Consider the following 23,463-nt stretch of genomic DNA (forward strand, 5'->3'; position numbering starts at 1 on the left):
ATCTGGCAGACACCACCTTAACTGAGGATAAAAGATAACATCACCTGTAATAAGACGTTGACATTGACATCAGGGATTACCCTGATAGGATACATGAGAAGGAAGGCACACTTGCTGTTGCGTTCTTGCTAAAAATGTTTAATTTAGTCTAAGAACAAGAAAACATCAGACAGATCCAGATTGAGGGATAGTCTATAAAATAACTGGTTAGTACTTTTCACTAGAATCAAAATAAACTATCCTAGATTGGAGGATGCTAAGGGGACATGACAGCTAAATGCGATATGGGGTCCTGGGTTCCATCTGGACCAGAAAAAAGACATAGTGGGAAAACTGGTGAAATTGGGATAAGGTCTATGGATGAATTCTTATTCTGTCAGTGTTAATATCTTCCTTTTTTAAAATAATTGTACCCTGGTTATTTTAGATGTTAACATTAGGGGAAGTGAGTAAAGGGTATATGGAACCCTTTGTAATATTTTTTTAAGTTAGAATTATTTTAAAATAATAAGTTTAAAACTTATACTTTATTAATTAAAAAAAAATTTTTTTTCATTTTAGAGTGTGCATGAGAGATGAGAGCACAAGCAGTGGGGAGTAGCAGAGGGAGAGGGAGAAGCAGATTCCCCACTGAGCAGGGTGTCAGATGGGGGGCTCCCATCTCAGGACCCTGAGATCTGACCTGAGCCAAAGGTAGACACCAAATAGCCACCCAGGCACCCCTAAACTTTCATTTTAATCTTAAAAATGACTCTGAAACAGCCTTAGTGTCAACATGGCAAGATCAAGTCAACTCACACAACTTTTTCCCCCCATATACTAAGTTTCAAAGTGCCAAGGTTAGTAGATTTTGAAAATTTTGAAAGAGGTAATTTTAGGGCCGCAGGAAGTTCTGTTTAATAAATGGAGAGGTAAATTTTTGGCCTTTGACATCCCTGAGGATTAGTAAAGCTTAAAAAAAAGAGTATGTTCAAGAAGTTTATGTGCATATAAGTGATTTACCTTTTGAGGGTAGCTCTCTGGAGGACAATCATGTCTCCTGATGCCATTAAATGGGATTTAAGGGGAAGCAGAGCACAGCCCCCTCAGCAAAAGCCAAAAATGCCAAATGCTGACTTTCTCAGCCTTGTTTGTGTTTCTAGAATGTAGGTATTCAACCTAGGCTTGGCCAGTCAAATTCACCTACAATGGACTTTGATTCAGGAGCTAGTGAGAGCTCCTCACTCCTCACTCCTCCTTTTTTTTTTTTTTTTTTTTTTAGAGTCAGATGTTTATTTAAAAATCTGATCCACTAAAAAAAAAAAAAAAAAAAAAAAAAAAAATCTGATCCACTAAAACTTAGCGTTTTCCACCAACTCGGGGTGCGGAAACCTTCACAGGCTTCACAATCTTTTGCTTAGGTGCTGCCTTTGTGGGAGCCTTAGCAGCAGCCATTGCTGTCTTTTTAGATGCTTGCTTAGCCTTTTTTGCTTCCTTGGCAGCCCTGATGGCCTGTTCTCGTTGAGCCTTCCTAACTTCAGGTTTCTGATTCCTCTTAGCCATTATATCAGCAAGAGATGCCCCAGTGATGGCCCTCTGGAATTTGACTGCACGGCGGGTTCTTTTCTTTTGAATTTCTTCCGACTGTCCCTTTTTGTGCTTTCTTCTGTAGAGGACAGTCCAGTCATCCAGGTGTGGGAGTAGGAGTAGAGGCAATACTTTTCTGGGGTAACAGTAATGCTGATGGTGTCCTAGCCAACATTCTGAAGTGGCAGTGGGGTCTTCTAGACTTGCTCTGGGTTCTCATTCTGGCTGGCATCCTGTGTCAAACTTGCCTTTTTCCTACACATTTTCTGAGCTTGGTTCTGTAGTCTTCCCAGCAATTAGAAGATGCATTTTCCGTTATTTAGTAAGTTCATTTTCTTGTATAATGAGAACTCTGATAATGCATGAATCTGCTAATGTTTAGTTATTAGCCAAAATATCAGAGGTAAGATAGAACCCTTTATGGTATGATTGTGATGGATTTAATATTTTTCCCTGTGATTAATAGAGAGCTATCTGGAACTTTAAACTGCCTTTTTCTTTTCTTTTTTTTTTTTTTAAACTGCCTTTTTCTTATCCCTATTAGGACACTAAAATGAGTTTATGTTGCAAGAGTTGTTTTGAGGCATGTATATTTCAGCACTTCAAGATTTAAAGTGCTTTTATGTGTGTTATATTGATCTATTAAGTCAAGTTTGAGAGTCATCATAGTCTAATGAGTAACAGTGTAGTTTCTGGAGATTTGCCTGGATTCAAATCCAGGCTCTGCCACCTATTATCTGAACAGTTCATCCATTTATAAAATGGGGATAATAGCACTTCCCCTCAGGTTATTAGAAGGACTAAATGAGTGTGTGTGTGTGTGTGTGTGTGTGTGTGTGTTAACTACTGTTGTTATTTGCACTCTCTTATCAGCTCAGAAATTTATTTTTGTGTCATTTTCTGATTAATTTTAGAATGTCAGGTCCTTAATCCCTCTTCCTGTCTGCACTATTTTTCCTCTTTGTTAACCTCTGTAGTAGGTGTCTTACAGGAGGAGATTCACATTGATGCTAAGATCTGAGATCAGATTTTGTGAATAAATAATGATACTGAATCAACTTTGTTTTTGACAGGTTTTGGAATCTAGGCAGCATCTCAATTTTTAGCTGATTTGCTTATTAAGGAAAAGTGATAACTGCCATCCCAACTTAAGAAGGAAATGAATTTATTTTGAGAGCAAGACTAAAATATTAGCTTCAATTAATTATCTTCCAGTGTTTCTAGAATAATTTGGTATACATAGCACTTAAAAGAAAAAAAATGTATCTAACTTAATTAAATGGCTTTTTATAAGCCAGATGAACAAAATTAAGCTATTCACTGGCTGCCCAAGAGATGAGTAAATTAGAACATTTGGAAGAAATGGAGAACATAAAAACAACCCCAGAGAGTTATTCATTTAAGTAATGAACAACAGCATCATTGTATTGAGCCTTTGAAATTCTTTTTCTCATTGCCTATTTAAGTAAGTTTTCCTTAAAGAATTATCATACCAATATGATGGAAAAAACCTGAAAAATTTTCCTTACAACTTCACACTTTCTGAGCATGTGATTGAGACTCGGTGATTTTAATCATTATGATCATGATTCTTTCCCAGTGGATGTGGAACATCATTATCCATCTCTGAAGGCTAGTCAAAACCTTCCTCAAAGTTTTATTGTAGTCAGCAGCCTATTAAAGAAAAGCCAGAGTACTCATTGGGGCTGCTAGAGAGACAGGAAGAAGTTAAAAAATTACTCTCTAAATACTTTTCCTGCCTAATTTGCAAATCTAGGAATGCTAATCTGTGGACCTTATTTGTTCATGAATGTTGTTAGTTTTAATTCCTCTATTTTCTTGGCTTTTAAGCTTTTTCTGGTCTGGGTTTATTGTACAGTCCTTTGTCAGCAGCACTAGCCTTTTACATTTTAGTTGATGCCAGTATCATCTGTTTTGGATTGTAAGCTCTTTGAGGGCAGTGACTCTTTGGCTTGGGTTGTACCACACTCTTTGATGATGATCATGATGATGAAGTGATTTGCTTCTTTGATTTCAGATATACTCCTGACTTCTGGTTAGCATATTCTGATAATTAATAATACTGCATCTATTTCTCAGTGTTCATCTTCTTTCCAATTGCTTATTATTTTCCAATAGCTAATATAATAGCTATTGTTGATAATTTTCTGGGTACCAGAAGTGTGTTTGAGCACTTATCACTTATTATTGAATAATTCTTATCATAATTCATTGAAATTCATCTCTTTTCTCTTTTTACAGATGAGAAAACTAAGGCTTAACAAAGTTAAATAACTTGCCTGTTGTGTACAATTAGAAATATTAAAGCCAAGAGACCAGGTCTTTTTGATTTCAAAGGCACTGCTTTCAGCCACTGTACCACGGTTTTCTCTGAATCCCCAAGGATATTTGCATGTTTAATTTATTCTTTTATTTTTCTGAAATTTATAATTAATTTTCATTCCTTATGGAATGCTTACAGAGAGTTATGATTCTAATAGTATGCTCTTGAAAAAATGAGTATTTCAGTGAGTTGTCTTCACTTATTAGGGAAAATAATTTAAAAAAATATCTTCCTATTCCATTTATCTAACACTGAAAACCCCATTATTTTAATTGTAAATGCTATTTAGAATATGGAGTGAACATTCCTGATGGTATCTGCTAGGGTTGATACATTTTATAGTTTCCATGATAATTTTTCTATAGCTATGCCTTAGCCTTTCTGATGTGGTATTCACTAGTCTTTGATAAATAGACAGTATTGTGTGGTTTTTTTTCCTTGAGAGAATGATGGAGTTAAAAATAATCACAATAATAATTTTAAAAGAACATGCTGACATTTAGATCTAAAGACTTTCTCCTCTAGGCTATAAAGTCTTAAAAGTAGGTCACACTTTGGGTTTAAACTCTGGACAGATACTTGCTCTCTATATTAGCTTACCTTTTGATCTTAAAGCACCACTCATTCTTGACTTCAGTAAATTTTAAATTGTCCTTCCAAATTTGAAATACCGTATGAAATGAAAAATCACCAGTCATTATTTAAAGGAGAAAATTAAAGAAACAAGTGTGTACTTTTCTGTCTGTCCCCTTGAAGAATTGAACTTTTCTACAATCACGGATTTAAGCTAGAAATATGAGACAGTTTAAAAGTACAGAAGTTCATGCTCACTTGAATAAAATAAGGTAGAGGGTAGCATCCTTAAAATTCTCTGTAGAGTTACTGTTCATTAACAGTAAGAGAGCGTTTGCAGGCTGTACCCTAAATATAGCCTGCTTCACTGAGTTAGCATAATTGACAATTCACTTGTTTCCCAGTACTCTATTCATTGCAACAAAATTGCTGTGGGTCTTTTGAACTGTTTTTTCCTCAGTTCTACAACACCACAAACCACTGAAGAACGTGACCTTTAGCCTTTCCTCTTTTATTTCTCTGATTCATACCACACTTTCTAATACTTAAAATTTCTTTTCCAGATTCCCCTGCCCTGTCCTGCCGAATTCCAGTTATGTGTAAACATCAGGCTCACTTTTTTGCTTTAGGCACTGATCACTGAAACACATGATTTTGCAAATGAATTCTTGTTGTTCTATAGTAGCATAAACTATTTTAGATGTCAGCTACTTTAGAAAAGCCTATTCTATGGATAGAGAAGGTTGTTGTTGGTGGAGGTGTAATTAAAGGTTACTTTAAATGTTCTAGATCTAGTAACTCTCAATATAATATTTGATTTAAATATACCTATTAGAGTTCTGAAAGCATGATTGCTAAAAATTTGGTACCTGTTTACTTTTAGAGTAGGTTTTCTTTATTCATATAAGTTGCCTACAATTAGGTAGCGTTAGGAGGTATTTGCTTCAAGATCAGTTAACTGGTGATGATTTATTTAACATTTTAGTTTTTTAGTTCTCTAGCCCATTGTTAGACCCTCACCCCTGATATTACCCAGCCTACTCTTCTGCTCTTCTCTATACTAAGTCTAGTTTTAACTCCCAAATGCTCAGTACGGTTCTCTTTCCTTTATTCCTCCATTTCTTTTTTGTATTGTTCCTGAGAATAATAATAGTTAACTAAATTCTTTATGTTTAGAAAACAAGAATTATATTCTTTGTCTTATTATTATTTATAGTTAACTAAATTCTTTATGTTTAGAAAATAAGAATTATATTCTTTGTCTTATTATTATTTATATTTGACACTATAATCTTGACACTATAATCTGTTGCCATGACTTAAAATAGGAGCCCCAAGACTGTGAGCATAAGATTATAATCCTATATAAGTATTTAAGGGGTCCCATTTAAGATGGTTTACAAGAGAATATTTCCAGTATGAAACTGTCCCGATAAGACACATGCCAGGTATTCATGACAACCAAGAAGTGGCGAAGTATAATTAGATTCAGAAAAGAGAACCCTGTTGGAAGCATAATGCCTAGAAATACACAGTGAATATTCGTTTTATACTGACTTACAAAGTCCTGACGGGTAAAAAGGCATTTTCCGCTTATCTAAGGAATCCAAAGAGTGATATAGGGAAAAGAAGAATGTAAGGAGAGAGATCTGTAGATATTATTTTGTCTTCAGTTTCTTAAACCAGCTTCTGATTAATTTCATCAGATGTTCAAAAATAGAAAAAATGACCCAGCATCCTCCGTTCAAATAAGAATTATTGCATAAATACTGTTGCTTGGTCCGTTATCTTCATAAGATTATGATCCATTTCAAAGTACAAAAACAGTTCAAAACTGACCAGAATTATACATAAACATTTTTATTTTTTAAAAGACTTTATGTATTTGTCAGAGAGAGAGAGAACAGACAAGCACAGGCAGGTTCCCCACTGAGCAGGGAGCCCAGTGCGGGACTCCATGATAAACCAAAGGTAGATGCTTAACTAACTGACTGAGCCACCCACGCATCCCTGCATGAGCATTTTTAATGTTTTGTTTGTTTGTTTTTTGGTGAGCAATAAATAAGCAATATGTTTTGCTAAAGAGAATGAATTCTTGCTTGCTAATTAATTAGGAAACTTAGAAGTATTTTGAACTTAACAATAGTAGTTCTTATATCTACCAAATGTAGAATTAGATGAGAGGTAAAACTGTTCTTCAGGAAATGAACATTATACTTTCAATAAAATGGTCAGGCTTCAATTTTTTTATGACTTCCTTGGGCATTTTGGGAAATAATTTTTAGATTTTCTAAAATATTTTAACCTTTACCAAAGTGAAAAGACAGCATGAGAAATAATTCCCTTTCTAGCATTACTTATAGAAAGGCTAGATCTTTGTTTCTATGGTTGTTGCTACTAAACAATTGTAGAAAACATCATGAAATAGTGAGATCTTTACTAATGCATTTCATATAATATGTAACTATCATGATACTATACAGACTATTACCAGACACATCTAGCAAAAGGCTGCCTGCTTGAACTTTGTAAAATTTCTCACGAGATCTGAAGCCAGAGCTAATGCTTGCTCTTCTATGTAGCTAGAGTTCATAAAAGAAAACAACAGCACTGCTTTTTGGTGATCTGTGGTATTTCTAACTATATTCCATGGTAAAATGAATTTAGGAACAACTGAAATTTATTTAAAAAACATTTTTGATCAGTAGAATAAATTTAATGTCTTTAATTCTTGTTGTGTCGTGTGATACTTTTCGAGCTTATTTGAACATTTTTCCTAGTTAATGCCATTCTGCATGAACTATAGCCAAATGTCTACATATTCACTGTGTGACATAAAATGCTTAAAAGCAAATAGTTCCCTCACGAAGTATTGTATTTTGGCTGAGTGCTTCAGACATAGGAGGTGCTCAATAAATATTATTGACAGGCTGAAATGTGTAGAAAAGAGAGGTTTTAAAAATATTTTAAAAAATAATTGTCTTCTTGGGGCGCCTGGGTGGCTCAGTTGGTTAAGCATCTTTGTTCTGCCCAGGTCATGAGACCAGCGTCTGGGATCAAGCCCCACATTGGGCTCCCTGCTCAGCAGGAAGCCTGCTTCTTCCTCCCCCTTCTGCTAGTGCTCTCTCTTTCACTATCTCTCTCTCTCTCTCTCAAATAAATAAATAAAATCTTTAAAAAAAAATTCACTTCTTGAGACAAATTAAAGTTCCAGTTTTCTCTCCACCAAGAAACTTCCCCCATATTAAAAAAAAAGTTCATCAGTAAATATATGGAAAGATCAAATGAAAAATGTTTTTTTGAGAAGATGTACCTAATAATACTATTCTTCAGTATCTTTTCTTCCTTTACCTGCTTGATAAGATGGTGATAATTTCTGCAATATCTGAAGAGCCCTTGGATTCTATTGTCTTCTAATTTTATCTAAATTTAGGAAGCCGTTCCACCATTAAAGTATGGTGCCATAATTTAGAAACCATAGGGATTAATCCCAGTAACAACTTGAGCTAATTAATAACTTTTTAAAAAACAGTAATGTTTTCAAGAGAAAGAGAGCCATTCTTTTAGTGGTAATCTGTTGGTAGCTAAATTGTCAAAAGTAACATAAAATAAAACATCAACAAACATACTCGGTACTCTTCACCCATTATTTGTTGTATAGAGTTTATGGAAAAAATAGTGGTTTGATATATTTCTTTGGCTTTGAACAAAAACAGCACTGTAAAGTTGAGCATTTCCTACTTCTTTGTAGTTCATTATTCATAGGGTTTTGAATTATAGCTAAAATGCATGTGTCTTCTTTAGGAAAGGAAAAGTAACTGAATTTTTCAAACATGGGGATTTTATTTCATATATAAAAATAGCAAGTTGGAGCAAGGATTATCCCTGCCATTTTTATTTTTATCTCTTCTAAATTGCATCAGTGCTATTGAATTTTACTTTTAAGATAATGATTTTTCATTATTAACATTGTCACTGGCCTCTAAATGATTTTTGAAGTGATCTCTAGAAATCATTGGGGAGGGGATCCCGGGTGGCTCAGCGGTTGAGCACCTGCCTTTGGCCCCGGGGTGTGATCCTGGAGACCCGGGGTGGAGCCCCACATCAGGCTCCTTGCATGGAGCCTGCTTCTCCCTCTGCCTGTGTCTCTGCCTCTCTCTCTCTCTCTCTCTCTGTCTTTCATAAATGAACAAAAAAAAAAAATCTTAAAAAAAAAAAAAAAAGAAATCACTGGGGATCCCCTGGGTGGCTCAGCGGCTTAGCACCTGCCTTCCGCCCAGGGCGTGATCCTGGAGTCCTGGGTGGAGCCCCACATTAGGCTCCTTGCATGGAGCCTGCTTCTCCCTCTGCCTCTCTCTCTCTCTCTCTCTCTCTCTCTCTCATTAATAAATAAAATCTTCAACAACAACAAAAAAGAAACAAAAGAAATAATTATTTATTTTTAAGGTTTTATTTATTTATTTATTTATTTATTTATTTATTTATTTATTTATGTAAGACACAGAAAGAGAGGCAGAGACATAGCCACAGGAAGAAGCAGGATCCCTGCTGGGAGCCCAATGCGGGACTCAATCCCAGGACCCTGGGTGGGATCACAGCCTAAGCTGAAGGCACTCAACCACTGAGCCACCACAGTACCCTAGAAATCATTTAGAAATTATATAAAACTAAACTGAATTTTCAGTTATAAACTCTCCAAAAGTGTATTCCTGTACTCAACTTCATAAAAATTAAATCAAATTTTTAAAAAGGTATTTTAAAAAGAGTTCTTGTGTGTACATTAGAAAAGCTTCATCTAGGGGATCCTTGGGTGGCTCAGAGGTTTGGTGCCTGCCTTTGGCCCTGGGTGTGATCCTGGAGTCATGGGATCGAGTCCACATCAGGTTCCCTGCATGGAGCCTGCTTCTCCCTCTGCTTGTCTCTGTGTGTGTCTCATGAATAAATAAATAAAACCTTAAAAAAAAAAAAAAGAAAAGCTTCATGTAGCTAATAAAGGTACCTGGATTGAGATGTACAGGTTAACTACAGGGTAGGCAGAGAGGAGAGGCAGGCTCTCTAGATAAAGAATAGCATATGCAATGGTGTAAAATGGATGTTTTACCAAGTGACAGTAACAATTTGAGTTTATCTGGAGCAAAGGATTGTCATTAGGAGTAGTAGGAAAGAAGACCAGGAAGCTAGGTTGGGTCCAGGTCATGGAAGAATGTGAATGTCATCGTGCTTGGTTTTAGACATACATTTGTTCATTCACTCATTCATTCATGAATTTACTTACTTTCTTATTTACCTATTTACCTGCTTATTTTCTGTCTTATTTTGCAATGTCAATCTCTAAATGTCAGGTTTGATCTGGTTGGTAGTGAAATGAAATAGGCCAGGCAAAAGTGGGTCGAAGCAAGCTTTTAATGGAAGTGCTCTCTGGTGAGGTTCCGCGACCCGCAAGGGAGTGAGACCAGGGAAGTCACGCCCAGGGGAGTACATGTGAGCTTTTCAAGGGGAGGGGAGGGGGTTGTGTCTGAATGGGGTGGTAGGTATTAGGGCATAGTACTGGTGGATTCGGTATGGGGCGATAACTGCTTATGTCCTTATGTGGGGGTTTGGGTAAGGTGCGGTTCCCATGCCCTGCACAGGCCCTGTTTTCCCATGATGATGTGTCCTTGGGCAGTCTGCTGGTGGCGGGAAGTCCCAGGGCGAGGGTAACAAGATAGAGGGCCCGCCGGCCAACATTAAAGGTCTGTGCATATGGAAGTAATGTGACCAACAAAAAGCTTTATTAGAACAATTAACTTCATGGGGGTATATAAGATGATTGAGATGAGAGAAAGATCCTTCCTTCCCTTGTATTATTATTATAATTGGGATGAAGCAGGAGATCATGATGGGAAGTGGGACTTGTGATCTCAAGCAGGGTCATTAATCTTTCTGATCCTGTGAGGTTTTTATATCTTGACAGGGGATGTAATAAAAATAAAAAATAAAAATAATTTAAAAATTGCCTCACTGGATTATTGTGACCAAAAAATGTGATAGTACACATAAAAGTGCTTTGTAAGCCATGTAGTTAGTATCCATTTAGCACAACATTACTTATTATATCATGTCAGTATTTATTGGAACACTCAAGGGGTATTGGGCATTGTAGTGGTTACTAAGAGGAGGCATTGGATGTGAGGGATGTATTATATCAAGGGATATTCAGTAAGGGTCACATCATCACTTAGATGATGCTTAGTGACTAAAAAAGTCAGGACTGGGGAGTGGGTTTGGGGGTAAAAATGTATGAATTCAGTTCTAGGAGTATTGACTTGGAGAAAATAATAGTATGTTTAAGTGGAAATGTCCAGTATCATTATATGTTAAAGCTTTGCTTGAGAGAAAGTTCGGGAACAAAGGTTAAATTTGAAGATCATTTGCATGGCAAGTTATTGAAGCTATTGAAATGCTTTCATGGAGAGGAAAGCAGACATTTAGAGGCAAAACCATGCACATAATTTGTTCCCTCACATACTCTCATGTTTTGCTGCTTATTTTGAGGAGGGAAAAGACATTGTCCTTTGTAACTCCCTCTACTACTCAACCACCCACTCTCTTTTTATACTGCCCTGCAACAGCAACACTTGCTTCTACAGAACTTCCTTGAGGGCTTTCAGAACATCAATCAGCAGAATGTGCTTTGTTTTTATTGGGGCAAAGTGTCAGAGGAGTTAACTGGCTATTTAGTTTTGAAAGGGGAAAGAAAAAATCTTTATCTTTGGGTAAATCCTTCTCCTACCTCATTTCTTGAACTGATTTGGCAATTCTGGCATTAAAGTTGCATGATAGTAATAAAGGCTGAGGATCAAACTGCTAATGTAGTTCTGGGAGCAAGATATTTATTGTAGTCCAAATCCCATAACCTGGGCCATTGCAGGAGAGCCACCTGGTAGGATGTACAAGTTGTACCCTGTCAGGTAAGGCCTTTGATGATTCCAATAAGTCTTCTCTGTCTTACTGCCTACACTTCTGTATTTTAACCAAACTGTTTCCCGAACATGCCATGTACTTTGAAACCTCCTTCATACTTTCAACTGGGTAGTTTCCTCAGCCTTAGTATTTCCTGCGGCCACTCTTCCATCAAGACCCAGTACAGATGTGTCTGTGAAACATTATCCAGTCTGGCAGGTGAGAAATAATTGTCCCATTCTTTGCTTTCCCAAAATATTTTATATCAGGAATAGATAAGAGGTCAAGCCCTGGAGTCATACTTTGTAGATTCAGATCCTGGCTTTAATTAAATGTATAACCTACTTCCTCATTTGTAAAATGGGGGTTTTTATGAAGATAAAATAAAATAATATAAAGAGCTTACCCTGGGAATGGCACATAGTAAGTGCTTAATAAATGTTATTTTATAGTGATCATAACTTTTTTTTTTTTTTTTTTTTTGTTATTCATGAGAGAGACAGAGACACAGGCAAAGGGAGAACCAGGCTCCATGCGGGGATCCCAGTGTGGGACTCGATCCCGGGACTCCAGATTGCGCTCTGGGCGGAAGGCAGACACCAAACCACTGAGCCACCCAGGGATCCCCTAAATCTTGAAACCATAAAAGTGGTTTCATCCTGTGTTACTCATAGTTGTATACCTTTTTGTCTCCTTTGCAAGATTGGGAGGTCTTGGGGGCTCTAGGACCCTATGGTAGTTACTTATCCTCAGGGGGCCTAGGACAGTGCCTTATTTACAGTAGAAACTCAGTAATTGATTATATGAATCAAGGGACAAATTGCGTGTGGATATGGAGCAACAGCAACTGTCTGGTGTCCTTTCCATTGAAACCATAATGTCTTCCAAATTTAGAAGGATAGCACTTTTTAAAGTTTTCTTTATAAATTACTGCATAGTTTTACTTTGAGTCCTCTCTTTTACATATACTGTGGCATATACACCTTAATCATGTTACACACTGACTTCTCACTGGCATCACGTAATTAATAAGTTTATATCCAAGTGACAACTTTTCAAAAAAGAATTAGAACTAAAACTCATGTGAAGAAATGACAGGAAGACTAAATTTATTAACTTTTTATTGCTTAGGTGAATCATTGTTTTTAATTAGACATAAATAAGAGTCTCTAAAATTATGAAAATTGATTAACACAGTTCTAGATTAATGCTCCCATACTATCTCTCTTTTACAATGGAAATGGAGCATACTTGGATACATATACCCATTTCTCATAAAATATTGCACGTGCTACTTAAATAAGAGCTATATATTCATAGATGATACCTTTTCAGTGGAAATTCAAATAGAACTAACTCTCTAATCCTATGTGATAGTTAAGGGACAGTATGAATATTAGGCTACCAGACAATTGCTTGTCATCTCTAAATGTATTATGCCTTTTCCTACTCTTTGCCCTAGAAAATAATGTTCCTTCTACCTACTATATACCTTGCCCCTCTTTCTGCCTGGTGATTTCCTGCTTATCTTTCAAAACTGCCCTTAAATATCATTATCTCTGTCAAAACATTCCTGCCCCTTGACAGAATTTGTTACTTTTTCCTCCCTGCCTGTATGAGACCCCTTGGAGCTCTCCTCCCACACTCCACTGTGAGTTCCCAAACAGTGGCCATCTCTGTAACCTCAACTTTCCAGGTGCTTCGGTGCTCTATAAATGTTTAGAGTTTGGATGAACTGGTGAATGAGTTGAGTAAAATAGAAATCCACAATAGCCCCAAATCCAAGGTTTTTTTCGTTGTTTGTTTGTTTGTTTGTTTGTTAAAGATTTTATTTACTTATTCATGATAGACCCAGAGAGAGAGGTAGAGACACAGGCAGAGGGAGAAGCAGGATCCATGCTGGGAGCCCGACACGGGACTCGATCCCGAGACTCCAGGATCACGCCCTGGGCCAAAAGCAGGCACTAAATTGCTGAGCCACCCAGGGATCCCCCAAATCCAAGGTTTTGACAAGAGTGATAGGCTAGCAGCTTGCTCTCTCCCACCCATTTTGCCATCCATGGTTTTTGTTTTAAAACAAAATTAAACATTTGAAGTTTTAAGTTTCATTATTTTGTCTTTCCATCTTCTGCCAAAAGACCACTTATTTAAGAGACTGGGAGAAGGGAACTAGATACTTTTCATTTGGGCTAATTAATTTCTGATCTCTATACTAGGAGATTCTGTTTGGTACTAATCATATTTTCTATTAATAAGAGGAGTCAATGATCTACACACATATCATTCCATCATTTTCCCTTCAGCCAGTTCTTAGAAAATGACTTAGAAGTAGGGTATTTTAATTTCTTGAGGGGGAAAAAAGTGTGTTCTAAATCCTCAGTGGCATATATTTTAAGGTAAATACATAGATTATATAGTTTTAAGGTAAATGCTTCTATAGTTAGAAAACAAAATATTAATACTTTTTAGCTGTTTGTGACCTAATGCAATTATGTAATAACCTTGACATTTTTGTTTTGATTAATTTCTCGGTTTTGTTAACCACAGAAGTCAGAGTTGGATATAGAGTTCTATTTGAGTTTCATGTTTTTGATACTTTTTTAAATGATTTTTATTTCAATTTCTAATTATTCATTGATTTTTTTCCTCTTTGTTTTTTATTTTATTGATTACTGCTCTTTATTATTTTCTTCCTTTTTATTTGTTCATCTTTTTCTAATTTCTTAAAGTGGAGACTTAGGACTTTTTTATATGAGACATCTTCTCTTTTTTATATATACATAAAACTTTAAATTTCCCCTCTAAATACTTTGTGTCTTAGCCGGCTGGGGCTGCCATAACTAAATACCATAGACTAGGTGGCTTAAACAATAGACGTTTATTTCTCACCATTCTGGATATTGGGAAGTCTAAGATCAGTTCCTGTTCAGTTCCTGGTAAGAGCCTTTTTCCTGGTTTACAGACAACAGCCCTCTCATTGCTATGTCCTCCTGCAAAGGAAGAGAGTGGGTGAGAGTTATGGCTATTTTCTAATATTTCCTTCACATTTCTTTTTTAGGCCATGGATCATTTAGAAGTATGTGATATAATTTTCAAAAATTTTCCTACCATTCTGTTAATTGATTTCTACTCTAATTCCATTGCAGCCTGAGAATATACTTTGTATTGTTTTTAACACTTTAGAATTTATCATAATGTGTTTTCTGGTCCAGAACATAGTCTGTCTCAATAAATGGGCCATGCCATGTACAGTTTGAAAAGAATGTGTGTTTTGCTGTTTCAGGAAGAAGGAGTGTCCTATAAATGTTAACTAGGTCAAGTTGGTTGACAGTATTAATCATGTCACTGTACTGAGTTTATGTGTATTTTACTAATTACTGAGAGAGAAATACTGAAATTTGCAACTATAATTATGGATATGCCTATTTCTTCTTTTAATTCTCTTTTTTCTTTATGTATTTTAAGGCTATTTTATTGGGTGCATACACATTTAGAATTATGTTTTCTCGCTGAATCGACCCCTTTATCATTATGTAATATATCTCTATTTCTGGTGGTATTTCTTACTCTTTAGAACATTTACTTTGATAGTGACATAGCTACCCCAGGTTTCTTTTGTTTCTGCCTTATATATTTTTTTTCTATTCTTTTACTTTTAAATTAAGCTAAAGTGGATTTCTTACAGATGTATATAGCTGAGTCTTGCTTTTTTTTTTTTTTTTAAGATTTTATTTATTTATTTGACAGAGAGAGCATAAACAGGGGGAGTGGCAGGCAGAGGGAGAGGGAGGAGCAGAGCAGGGACCTGATGTGGGACTCTATCCCAGCCAGGACCCTGGAATCATGACCTGAGCTGAAGGGAGACACTTAACTGACTGAGCCACCCAGGCACCCCCCTGTCTTGCCTTTTTATCATATGTAACAGCTTTTGCTTTTTAATGAGAGCATTTGGACCTTTACTATAAATATATGTGGCTATTTAAGTTTATTAAAATAAAATTAATTAAAATTAAGTTCCTTAATCACAGTAGCCACGTTTTATGATCTCAATAACTACATGAGGCAAATGGCTACCATGTTAAACAGTTTGGGTTGAGAACACAGGTAGTTTTCCTGCTTCTTGCCTTAATGACATCCAAATTCTGCTTTGTTTCTGTGAGAGTCTTGGGTGAGAGCAAGTAGTCTGTTTTTCATCTTTCTCTGTGACATCTAACCTCTGCCTAGAAGAAGCAGGAGCCAGGAGGTAGGAGAGTTTCCTACCCTCTATCAATAGTAGATGTTTTTTGCTTTATATTAAAGTACTATCCAGACCACAGCCTTGGGCCAAAGTTCATCACCACACCTTTGCCTGCCACTTATGAATGATATGAGAAAATGCACTTAAAAACAGGCTTTCAGAACTTAACATATTGATAAATAGCAAAACTTTAATATTTTCCATTAAAGCTCAGGTAAAAAAAAAGTTTAAGAGAGAATTCTGACCTTGTGGAGATAACTACCCCTAATAAAGATACATACTTCTCTGTGCAAAGGAGGGAACTACTTGCCCTGGTTAAAATGGGTTCAGGGCATCCCTGTGCTTATATGTAATGATAACTTACTAATAAATGAGTTAGTTTTTTTTTTTTAACTTCAAATTAAAAGTTTATTTTGTCGTATTACCTTAAGGCAGTCTTTTTCTCCTCTACCAGTCAATTGTTGCGATTTGGAAATAAGGTGTGTGGAATCTTTTAGTTAAGAGAGGCCAGAAGTCCCTAATATCTGGAATACCTATAGATTGTTATAAATTCCTATTTGTTTCTTCCATCTTCTGTCTTCTTTTTCAAATTTAAAAATTAATGAAGATACTTAAAAATTTTTTTTTCCTCTGACAGTTAATTGCTTCATTACTGTCCTTTGTTGTGGTTTTAGTTGAAAGATTTTACCAGAATAGTTAACAAATATAATGAAGGAGGAAATACACGACTCTTTTTAACAAGGAAAAAAGTTATTAAAACATTTAGAATATGAATTAGAATATAATCTTGAAGGTAGGGATTGTGTTTTTGCATCTGTTCCTACAGGCATGGCATAATGCCACAGACCTAAAAAGCAACCAATAAATATTTGCTTCAAGTTGATTTAAGGGGTGAAATTGGAACTCTTGCTTTTTTGAAATAAGTTAATGCTATGCTCAGTATAAGAAAAATATTAATACTATTATTTTTAGTTGTCGTGAAGGTATATTCTCGAACAAAGTGTACATTTAAAGAAGAGAAAACATTCTATATTTGTAATTGAGCTAAGTTTAAAGTTACATTATACAGACCTCAACTTTAACTTTTGGGACAAAAATGCATATTTTAACCGGTTAACTATGGGGTGTAATTCTTGGAGAAAGGGCAAAAGCTCATTTGACTTCTGTGGTATACATTTTACCAAGACTTAAACTGTGCTTTATATTCTAGTTTTCTATCCTTCAGTTCCAGTAGTATGGTGTCTTTGCTTCTTTGGTCTAGCTCTAAGTCCAAAATGATAAACCTTGTAATTTTGCAGATTGGTATATTCCAGATTGATGATACACCTTTTCTTCTGGGCCCTCCTTGCCTTTGGTAATCCCTTCCTTTTTCCTGTGCATTTATCTCTGTCATTTCACTTCAAAGGATATTTTCAAACTCAGTTCTTCTCTGGTCCACCTTGTAATTCCCATCTCCTACTCAGTTATCTCTCCTCTAGGTGGAAGAATAAGGACAATGGTCTGGACCTCTGTCAGATTTTTCCCCCTGAGTATGTAAATATCTCTGGGTTGATACCTGCTTGTCTCCTAGCCTCCTTCCTTGCAGCTCCATAGAAGAAGTCTGTCTTCCATCTCCTCACTGATCCTTCCACCTATGCACTTGATCTCGGGTCCTTCCTGCCTCCTCTGAGACTTCATTCAACCAGTCACTCCCTTTCCTATATTTTCATCCTTTTAATCCCTGTTGGCTCCTAGAATGTATGCTCAAGCTCCTGCTTTTTATTTACTTGATTTAACAAAAGCCTTTTTCAACTCTTCCTTCTTTTTCGGGAGGTCTGGTATCTATCCAGAATAGCCTGTATTTGCTATGTCACAGATTCACAACTATGCCAGAGTTGCCAACTACAGCCTCAGTTGTTCTCAGGCATACTCCTCCATTCCCCAGATTCAAGACCTCATCTGCTCTCACCTGGACCACCTTGGGTATTTATTAATTCATCTCCCTACCCCCAGTCTTTCTTTCCTTTTCTACTCTATGTTTCCCACTGCTACAGAGTGATATTTTAAAATGCAGTTATGATCATATTACCCCTCTCTCCTTAAAACCCACAGAGGCGCAACATTGCCCCTTGGGTACTAATTCAAACTCCACTGAAGGATATCTGAGGGCACTAATTATTTGACCTCTAGCTCTCTGGTCTCATGCGCTACTGGTTTATTCTTGAGTCCCACCTGTAGTTGCAAAAGCAGTATGCTTTTTCACAGTTGAGTCTTTTATATTCTGAGTCCTCCAATGAAATAACTTTCTCTTGTATTGCTAGTGATCTCCTACTTATCCTTCAAAGACGGCTGTCAAGCATCCTCACCAGATTTTACCTGATTTCTCTCCTCTACTCCAACCATAGCACCATTTTGCTATCATGGTAGAGCTGCCCATTATTCCGTGGGCTTACTGTATAGTTTGCGGATACTGCCATTATTTACTACACATTGAATTGCAAATATTTGTTTTATGTTTGTCTCCGTTTCTAGAAAAATCTCCTTCAGATTTTACTAATCTGTGACTCATCTGCAACACCTAGCATAGTACATTGCACATAGCAAGGACTCCATAGACGTTTGTAGAATGAGTGAATCAACAGTTGGATTATTTTTAGCAAATATTAATCAGTGCTTCTTCTATAGACTCAGTGTTATACCTTTAAAGTTAGATAATCTAAGTTTTGGGTTGTATGTTTTTGATATCACAATACTTGCTGCTGGCTACTGTGTCATGTAGTTTTAAAGAGACCTAAAGAGCAGGAGGAGGAGGCATTTGTGGCTAATGACTTAATATGATAGTTTATCTGAATATCTAGGTCTTTTCCTTATATTGCCACGGTGCACGGTACAAGGTCATCCATTCATTCTTTTCCTAACCAAATTGTACAAGACTAGAGAAAAGATTTCATTATTTAATGATCTTTGCTTCCAGTCTCCCTCAGTATCTCCACAGAGCTGCCAGAGAACTCCATCTGAAATGTAGATCTGATGATTAATTCTTCTGTTCATGACTCTTCATTCTTCCTTTCCATTCTCCTGTACGTTAGTCACTTCCATAGCCTCCCACTTTAGCAAATTTAAGATTTTGTTCTTAGTTGTTTGTTGTTTGTTCTTAGTTTGTTCTTAGTTGGACTTCTTTTGAAAGTTTGTTGTCACTAACAGAACTGTTTTATGTCCCTTTTGCACCTGCAGCTGATAACACTCCCTATTCTCTTTTCCAAGCATATTGTTCCAGAGGATAAATATAACAACACATTGGTAATGTTTATGTTAAATGAGCCAGTCTTCTTCCAGCATCTGCTGCACAGGCGCAGAAGCAGATAAGTGATTTTAGTTATTGGCTGCCAGAGGAACAGAAGGGTTGCCACAACAAACTCAGCAAACAACCCCAAAAATCCCAAAGAAGCATAAATTCCTGATGCTGGAAAATCAAAATTAGTAAAGGATTGTGCATTTTTGTTACTTGATCTTAGCTTTGTCCCCTACATCCTCATGGAGAGATTGGACTGTTTTATGCAGCAACAGGGCCATCTTTAGATCTTTGGAAGAGTACATTTGAGAGTCACTCAGCTTTTGAAGGAATTTGAAATCTCGGTGGTTGCTTTGTGGTAGAGTTGGAGTGTGGTCTCCTGGAAGCTTGGTCTTTTGACTGACACTGATGAGGTTGGTTCCAAAGAAACCCGGCATCCTCTTTGCCCTGGCGCCACTGGGCCCGCCACCCTCCTCCCCTCACCACTCCCTCTTCCTCACCCTTCCTTCTCTGCCACCTCCCTATCCCTCACTTGAACTGGCCGCCAGAGTTCACAGACAGCTGGGCAGAGAGTGGCTAAATCTGCCCAGCTGCCCGGGAAGCTTGGCGGCCAGGCTGAGGGAAGGAAGCATCGGCTCTCTTTGAAGGTTGGCTGCCAGTGAATCTCAGGCAGCTGGACTTCAAAGGGGGGACCGCTGGGCTTTCCCTCCTGTCTAGGCAGGTCATTCCACAGCACTGCGCTTCCGGTGTTGGCATAGTGGCTTTCAAGTTCCTCCTCAATTAAAAAGCTGAATGGAAAGCTGCACTTGTGTTCACATTTGCATTTCTTATGTGATATAAACAGTCTAAGATCCTCACCCCTCTTACCCCGTACTTAAGAGTAAAGATGGAGGAGAAAGGTAACATCATACAGAGGGCAGCTAAGGAGATCCACAGCATTACAGGATTTCCTCGCTGCCACTTGTAACTTGTGTTATTTACCAAGTTTAAAATTACTTTAAGGACTCTCTGTGTGATCTTCATGAGGAAAGAACCTTTGCTTAGGGATTGAATTAACTAGTGGCCTAGAATTGGGATTAGTTGTGAAAATGGTTTCATTTGTTTCCAGTAACTGATGTAGTACTCACCCACTATGCTACACTCTCTTGTTGTACTTCCCTATGTTTCTCTTACAAATTTCTTTGGTGGTTGGGGCGAAGACTGGCCTCTTAAGGAAAGAGCATAACTGCTGCACAAAGTCCAGGCCTACCTTAGTTGCAAAATGGGGTCAGAGCAGAAGGAGGCTAAAGTCAGAAGAGCTGTGAGTATATACATGTACAGTGGTAGATAAGAGTGTAGGTACTGAAGCCAGATACCTGAGTTCAAATCTTGGCTTTCACTTAGTGGCCACATGACGGGCAATTAACCTTACTTTCTGTACTGCCATGTCCTTTTGGAAAGTGGGGATAATAATAGTATTTATCTCATGAAGCCTTTGGAAGATTCTAGGAGTTAATAGATAGCACACACTTAGGACAGTATCTAGCCCACAGTAAATGCCCCGTACATGTTAGCTATTTTTTTTATCATGTATCGGATCCCATTGACTGGGACTAGAGGTGGATAAAGAATGACTGGTTTACAATTTTTATTTGTTCTTTATGGATTAAGAGGGAATTACAGCTAGCTTCTGCCTTAGATCGAATTTGTAATAGAATTCCCTCCCCCCCACCCCAAAATCCCTAATAGTGTTTAAAAAATGTGTTATGTATTTTAAAGGAGAAAAGTTATTTCATGTTATCCACTCCCTCACACACACTGCCTTTCTTACGGATACAAGGAGATGCAATTCACTTAGGACCATTACTATAATAATCTATACAAATCCAAAAAAAAGCCTGGTAAAACTGACAGGATATATATATATATATATATACATACACACACACACACACACATATATATATGTATATATATACACACACACACATTAGTATATAAATATAAAAATGTATGAATACATAAATAAAAAGAGATGTTTTAGTGAAGAGTACAGTTGTGGAGTTAGAAACAGGGTTTGAATTTTTGCTCTGACAATATACTAATCATGTGTCTTTCGGTAAGTCACCTTACTAAGCCTTAGGTTTCTTCTTTGTGAAATGAGGTAATTACATACATCTCAGGAGGCTTGTTCTAAGGATGAAATTAGAAAATGTATGTTTTACTATACCAAGTAGCAGCATGTTCAATAAATGTACCCGGCATTGTTGTTATTGCCACCATCATTAGTGTTACAAGTTAAGTTACTATTGAATCACAAGGAAGCCTTTAGTTTATGGAACAATGATTGCCTTTTCCTAAGATTTTTGTTCCTTCTGGATCAGAAGTCAGTAAACTGTGGATCAAATCCACCTTGTCATCTCTTTTTGTAAATAAAGTTTTATTGAAACATAGCCTCATCCATTTGTTTATCTGTTGTCTCTGGCTGCTTTCATGCTACAACAGCAGAAATAAATAATTACAACAGAGACTGTGGTCTTCAAAGCCTAAAATATTTACTGTGTGGCCTTTTCCGGAAAAATTTCCTAATTCTTGCTCTAGATACAGTATTTCCCCAATTAAGGTCCAGAGAATGTTAGTTCTGTGTTAGTAAATAGTATCTGAATAAAAAAAAAAGTCCTATAGTCAAATAAGCATCAGAAATGTTAAAGAGGTTGAGTTATTCTAGGACTGCTATTTAAAAGACTTTGGCTTTTAATACACTAATGTGCATTGTGAATTTTCAAGACAAGGGCATGGTTTGCAAATAAACTCTATTTTCCCAGGCTTCTTTGGCTCTTACCCCCCACCCCACCCCTGGAGAGCATGATGTTACACAAAACATCCTCTGGGAAACCCTGCTTTTAGGCTGTTTCTGGAAGAACTTTTTTTTCCCTTAAATCATTCTTCTTGGTGATTTAGGTGATACTCTCATTTGGAAACCTACAGAATATCATATGAAATTCTGTATGACCTCATTTTTTTTTCCCAATAAAAATTATACTTTGGTTAAAATCAGAACAGTAAAATATATCAGATATTTAAATGTTTTAATCAGGGATCCCTGGGTGGCGCAGCAGTTTGGCGCCTGCCTTTGGCCCAGGGCGCGATCCTGGAGACCCGGGATCGAATCCCACGTCGGGCTCCCGGTGCATGGAGCCTGCTTCTCCCTCTGCCTGTGTCTCTGCCTCTCTCTCTCTCTGTGTGTGACTATCATAAATAAATAAAAATTTAAAAAAAATAAATGTTTTAATCAGATAATATGCCCATCTTTAAATAATCCTATATCATGTCTCAAGATTATAAATGGAATCTCAAAGTTCAGACTTTCATTTTATTCCTTCTTCAAATTCCAAAAGCTTGGGTTTTCTGTAGGGCTTTAACCCTTTTTGTTTTGTTTTGTTTTTGTTTTTGTTTTTGTTTTTGTTTTGCATCCAGCTTTCTGAAGCATAAATATAGAGGGCCTAACTGGTATACTGACTGATTCAGTCAGGGTTTATAACAAGGGAGATTAATGTGAAGGTAACTTGTGCCTTAGCTATAAGGGGTTTGTTTTATAGACTAAAGTAAACACCTTGAATTTCAAGTTGCAAGCACATGGGGAGCCAGAAGATTCCAAAGCAGTGGCATCATATGCAGCCTGTGACTCACATCTCCGTGGCTGAGCTTTCTCCTGCAGCTGCAGCTTCCAGCTGGTCATCAGATAGAACCCTAGGTAGTCACACACTGCAGTCACCTAGTGAGATGACCCAACAGACATGTAACATTGTCCAGTTATGAATGAAGGCTAGCTATCCCTTTGGCAAACACAGTTGGAAAATAAATGCTAAGTCATACTTGTTTTTTGAAATCACGGTGGTTGCAACAGTGAATCTGGACTGAGAGTGGAGAACCCTGCTGAGGATTTCAGCTCCGATCATAAATGTTCACACTTGCTCATTCTCTCTCTTTCTCTCTCACTTGTAACCTTCCCCATTAAGGCAGAAACCAATTCCTAGTCATTTTGATGCCCTCCAAACCTGCTTGTAGTTGATGCAGTAAATGTTTGATGAAGGAGTAAGAGGTCTTATGTGTGTGTCCCCTTTTTCCAACTTGCAGATCATTTCAAGAATATTCCATGTGATTTCTTCATTTATGTATCTCATTTTATATATAATAGATCCTCTGTAAATGTAGTTCACACTGTAAATGTGGATTCTAAAAGTTTCATTTTCACACTTTTATGGGGAATGATGAAAAGACTTTTCAGAAACCTTTATTAGATTATTATTGTCCTTTGGCTTTAAATTATTTCTTTTAAACAAAAGAAGAAAGGGAAAGGGATAGAGGGAGAGAGAAAAGGAAAGAATGAGGGAAGGGAAAAACATCTTGGCTAGAGCATAATTATCTTTTTTTTTTTTTTAAAGTTAGAAACTTGGAAAACTGTCAACTTAGTATGAAATATATTATTTCCTTGAAACATGCTCAAAAGTTCTGAGTATGAAATGCTGTATTTATTAAGTTTGTTCCTCT

General features: G+C 36.9%; 2 protein-coding genes across 2 annotated transcripts in view; one reads left to right on the plus strand and one right to left on the minus strand.

Moving 5' to 3' along the window:
* Positions 1–23,463, plus strand: part of WDR70 (WD repeat domain 70) — a 308,191-nt gene that overhangs the window by 216,106 nt on the left and 68,622 nt on the right. The window lies entirely within an intron of this gene.
* LOC121487533 (60S ribosomal protein L24-like) lies at positions 1,238–19,370 on the minus strand. Its single transcript, XM_041749367.1, has 3 exons — positions 19,147–19,370; positions 1,324–1,768; positions 1,238–1,283 (listed from the first exon to the last, which is right to left on the minus strand). Exons 1-2 carry the CDS (start codon positions 19,368–19,370, stop codon positions 1,339–1,341), a joined length of 654 nt encoding a protein of 217 aa, XP_041605301.1. The 3' UTR covers positions 1,238–1,283; positions 1,324–1,338.

Source organism: Vulpes lagopus, chromosome 3, assembly GCF_018345385.1.
Source record: "Vulpes lagopus strain Blue_001 chromosome 3, ASM1834538v1, whole genome shotgun sequence".
In the NCBI taxonomy this organism is placed as follows: domain Eukaryota; kingdom Metazoa; phylum Chordata; class Mammalia; order Carnivora; family Canidae; genus Vulpes; species Vulpes lagopus.